The 4,946-nt window shown below is 44.2% G+C and overlaps 1 protein-coding gene across 14 annotated transcripts in view; it reads right to left on the bottom strand.

Annotated features, from left to right (window-relative positions):
- DCDC2C (doublecortin domain containing 2C) overlaps positions 1-1,017 on the bottom strand; it is a 74,408-nt gene extending 73,391 nt beyond the window's left edge. For all 14 annotated transcript variants that reach the window (XM_077750982.1, XM_077750985.1, XM_077750994.1 and 11 more), the window contains exon 1: positions 972-1,017. In XM_077750982.1, coding sequence (XP_077607108.1) covers positions 972-989 — 18 coding nt within the window. In that variant the 5' untranslated portion in view covers positions 990-1,017. The remainder of the gene's footprint in view (positions 1-971) is intronic.
- Between the last annotated feature and the right edge of the window lie 3,929 nt (positions 1,018-4,946).

The raw sequence follows: 4,946 nt of genomic DNA, 5'->3' as shown, positions 1-4,946 counted from the left end.
AAGAATAGTTTATGTATTATATTACTAAATATATGATTCATATTTATACTATATATAATATATAGTACATATAATGTGGATAATATATAGTAATATATAGTAAATATATTATTATATTTACATATTATACAACATTCTAAATCATATTCTATTCTAAATATGGACAGGACATCTTGCTTAAAACTTAGCAATTTTTGTTGCTTATTTTACAAGGTGGATCTCTTTTTTTTATTTTTTTAACATTTGTTCATTTCTGAGAGATGAGAGAGACAGAGCGTGAGCGGGAGGGGGGGCGCAGAGAGAGAGAGGGAGACACAGAATGGGAAGCAGGCTCCAGGCTCTGAGCTGTCAGCACAGAGCCCGACGCAGGGCTTGAATCCATGAACCATGAGATCATGATTTGAGCTCAAGTCCGATACTTAGACTGAGCCCCCAGGCGCCCCAAAAGCTGGATCTCTTTTATACATATTAAATAGGTTTGTTTGTTTGTTTGCTAAGAACCAGGTGATGTGAGCAGAGTGAGAGAAGGTTCCACGCTTAGACCTTTCAAACGTCTATCAAGCACAAAAATGTTGAGAACTTGGGGCAAATCTTTAAATTGAGCATTATAATTAGCTTCAACAGTATATGACTTAAAATAGCTTTTTCCTGACACCCGTCTTTCCAAATCCCCAAGAACAAAAGAAAAGTGAAAGCTTTCTATAAATACTTGACAGTGTGTCGCAGAGATGACTGTCTGTCTAACCATGGTTTCAGGACACTTTTACTGGTTTCCGTCTCGTTAGGTACTCAGTGCTTGGACAGGTATGACAAGCTCGCACCGCAGAATCAGGCTCCCAGAGCAACATGCAATCACAAGCTCTTCCTACAAAATGCCAGTCTCGTAAAAGTGACGCTATTCCACAGACATTTGGAGTTTTCCCAGATCACCCAATATACCCCATCGTTAGTCAGGAGCAGCGAACACTTACTTCCTTCAACTTCCTCATCTTCGCAGGTTTTCTGGAAACTATATGAATATAACTGCAAAAGAAGAAAGAAACACCTAATTAGAAAGTAAACATTTGAGGTGGAAAATCTGAGCCTCTTCAGAGAGGACTCCTTTTCAGCATGCTGACCTGCAAATCCACAGCAACTTAAAACGTAAGTCAAGAGTGCACAGTGTTCCATTGACGTAGAGCAGCAATGTCATGGGGGAACGTTATGGACAACGTCCCACTGGCTGCCGTCGGCATGGCCCGTGGGAAACTGTCACCTAATGACACTCTTTCTCCTCTGACATTATTAGTCACAAAGGGAACTTGGCAATCATGTATTCAACTTCCTTTTCTTTTTTTAAAATTTTTTAATGTTTTATTTATTTCTGAAAGAGAGAGGGAGAGAGGGACAGCATGAGCAGGGGAGGGTCAGAGAGAGAAGGAGACACAGAATCTGAAACAAGCTCCAGGCTCTGGCTACTTGTCAGCACAGAGCCCGACACGGGGCTTGAACCCACAAACCATGAGATCATGACCTGAGCCGAAATCGGACACTTAACTGACTGAGCCACCCAGGCGTCCCTCAATTTCCTTTTCTACCAGGTCACCGAAGGTCCCAGAAATGAGCTCATCCAGAGTCCCACAGATTGGCCAGAGTCAGAGCACAGTGCCTCCCCATGCAGCTCATCACCACCTGCACCATCTCCTCCTGTCACACAGAATTACATCACTGTCCCCATCTGCCCAACACTGAACACCAGGAAAAGCCACGAGAAAAGCACACGCAGGAGTCCTGCTAATACAGCTTTTGACACTTGGGGACTTTTGGAGGGCTCTTCATATGCCACAAAAATAGAACAGATATTTTTTCATGATAATAAATACCTTAATTTTTTATCTTTCAAGATTTCTTCCTGATTAAAAAAATTACGTATTTGATTAGAAAAAGCACAAGTGCAAAATCTAACAGCTCACCTAAAGGAACGAGAAGGAGAGCAGCAAGAGCACCCCAAACCCAGGAGAAGAGAAATAATAAAAATCAGGGCAGAAATAAATAGAGAAACCAAAGAAACAGTTGAACAGATCAATGAAACCAAGAGTTGGTTTTTTGAAAAAAATAAACAAAATTGACAAACCTCTAGCCAGGCTTCTCAAAAAGAAAAGAGAGGGCACCCAAATAGGCAAAATCATGAATGAAAATGGACTTATTACAACCAACACCTCAGAAATACAAGCAATTATTAGGGAATACTATGAATAATTATATGCCAACAAATTGGACAACGTAGAAGAAAAGGACAAATTCCTAAACACACACTCACTACGAAAATTCACACAGGAAGAGATAGAAAACCTGAACAGACCCATAACTAGTGAATAAATTGAATCAGTTATCAAAAATCTCCCAACAAATAAGAGCCCTGGGCCAGATGGCTTCCCTGGGGAATTCTACCAGACATTTAAAACAGAATTAATACTCATTCTTCTCAAGCTATTCCAAAAAAATAGAAATCGAAGGAAAACTTCCAGACTCATTTTACGAAGCCAGCATTACTTTGATTCCCAAGCCAGAGACCCAGCAATAAAAGAGAACTACAGGCCAATATCCTTGATGAATACGGATGCAAAAATCCTCAACAAGATTGCTGCTGTTTCTGAGGGTTTTAGCAATATCCAGAGAAGTATTGGCTACATTGGCAGCTGGAAGGAAAAAGGAATTACAAAGTATTCGATAGAGTCCAGGGTCACAAGCCAGGCACCCGCAGAGGCCAGGCCAGTAGTGTCAACGCTCCCCCCAGGGCGGCATTCCGGAAGGGGAGGAGCGGAGCAGGGAGGGGAGTGCAAGGGCACCTCCCTCTCTCTTCCAGGGTGAGCCCCGCCCACAGCCCCAGGGCAGTTTCCATCTGAGAATTGGGGCAACTAAACAGTCCTTCTGAACAATCAAATCCTCCATTTATTTTTCAATTAAACTAAAATTCTATACTGTTCCATGAACTTCCTCATTACAAAATGTCCAACCAATTCACATCTTAGAAAACCATGTCCCAAACTAAATATGGCAGCACTTAACCCCACCACCACCACCACCACCTCCACTGGCCAGCCCTTGGGTGAGCTCTTCCCATTTTAAACCCCCATATTCCGTGTTTGATTGTGACCATTAATCCCCACATGAGACAACTTGTTATATCAGTAAATGGAAACAAAAAGTAAAAATAAGGGCAGAAACACTAAGGCATAAAAACCTCCTGCAAAAAAAAAGAAAGAAAGAAAGAAAAAGAAAGAAACATAAAACACCGTTTGTTTCAATGCTGCATCCCAAAGGACGCGTAAATAGAACCGAAAGAGGGGACAAGTGCTTGCTCAGAGATCCAGTGAACTGGGGTCTCCAAGCCGGGTGCTTGGGGATGGGATCGCGGGGGCGTGGGTTTCCCTGGGGTGGCGGCGTGGGGACAGGCAGCTGGAGCCGAGACTGGCCGTTCACATGCAGCACCCCTCCTTGCTGCTTCCAGAGAATCAAGGAAAGGAAGGAGCCAGCCATGAGAATCAAGCCAGCACCTGCAAGTGCTGCGTCCATCGCGTTGTCACAGTGCCACTCTGGATGGGAACCAAGCCCACTGCAGTGGTGAGGACCCGGGTCCTCAGCAAGGGCACTCAGTGTGCTCACTGCTACTGAGATAAGGAAAAGCCAGGACGCAGTTCAACCTAATTCATCCCTCTTCTGCCCCTGAGACCACGTCCCTGCCTCTGGCCCAGCTGCTCTCTGTCCCTGCCCCCGCTATCCTCAGCATACAAGTGGGTGGCAAGGAGACAGAGTAAAGTTGGGGTGCAGGCCAACTGTGATAGTGTTATCGAAAGGTCCTTCGCCTCGTACCTAACAACAAACTCATAAGGCAAAGAGGAAAAGTTCCTGGGGCAATCCAAATTCTTTGGGGTCTCCCCCAAACTTGTGCACACACGCAGGTGCACATGCAGTGCCCTGATTTACACTTTGTGTGTGTGTGAATATGGCTTTCTCCACGAAAGAATCATGAATTCTAAGCTTTACAGGATTTTTTTTTAAGTAATTATTAGCCTATAATATTTTGTTCTATAGTAGAACAAACCATGTTCTTCATCTCAAATTCATTCTTTCTAGAAAATGCGGGAGATGTTTGAGTAATGATCGGATTTTATGTAGATATGATGGAGTTTGGTCTCTTCGGTGTAGCGTTCTGCAGCCATTGTTTCTAGAAGAGTCCAGGATGGCTGATACATTGTCAGGTCTCACAGCAAAGCTCACTTGCTGGTGGCGCAGTGAGGAGGTTATTTGCTGGAGAAAATTTTAATTGCTCACTGGCTCGGTGACTACAGAATATATGTTCTGACAAGCGCTAGCCTACCAATACCAGCAGAAATCAAGCCAAAATATTTCCCAGAGCTGTATTCCCCCACATCTGGATGCTGATTTCATGCTTCCTTGACCTAAACAGCGGTGAAGACAGGGAAGCCTAAACGACTCTCCCTGATGAGTGTCACACAAACAGCAGCCAATCTCCCGCAGCACCGAGGCCACACGGATGATGCCGAGAACCGAGTCTTCAGCCACGTGACAGCCCCGTCCGGCCTCTGCTCTCCCATCCGTGGACCGGGCCACACTGTCTCCCTCTCGGAAAACAATAACAAACACTAAGAGATCTGGGGAGAGAAACTCCTCAAAGTCTCAGTATTTCAGCCACGTGTCCCAAGTATTTCACATAAACTACACAAGTTTCCCTACCAAAGCAGGGGTCTAATAGGGTGTCTTAGAAAACGCCTCGACCCACAGGACAGAAGAGAAGCATGTGCTGAACATGTTACGGGCACGTTCGCCCGTGTTTCCCGAGCTTCCTTCCTCATCAGCTTCCAGGTAAAACACATGTGATCTTTACAAGGAAATGTTTTGGGCAGGAAAGTTAAATACTCTTCATTACACATGCATGGAAAAGG

This window comes from Crocuta crocuta, unplaced genomic scaffold (genome assembly GCF_008692635.1).
Source record: "Crocuta crocuta isolate KB4526 unplaced genomic scaffold, BGI_CrCroc_1.0 scaffold129, whole genome shotgun sequence".
Taxonomy (NCBI): Eukaryota; Metazoa; Chordata; class Mammalia; order Carnivora; family Hyaenidae; genus Crocuta; species Crocuta crocuta.
This window is presented reverse-complemented; position numbering and strand designations above follow the sequence as displayed.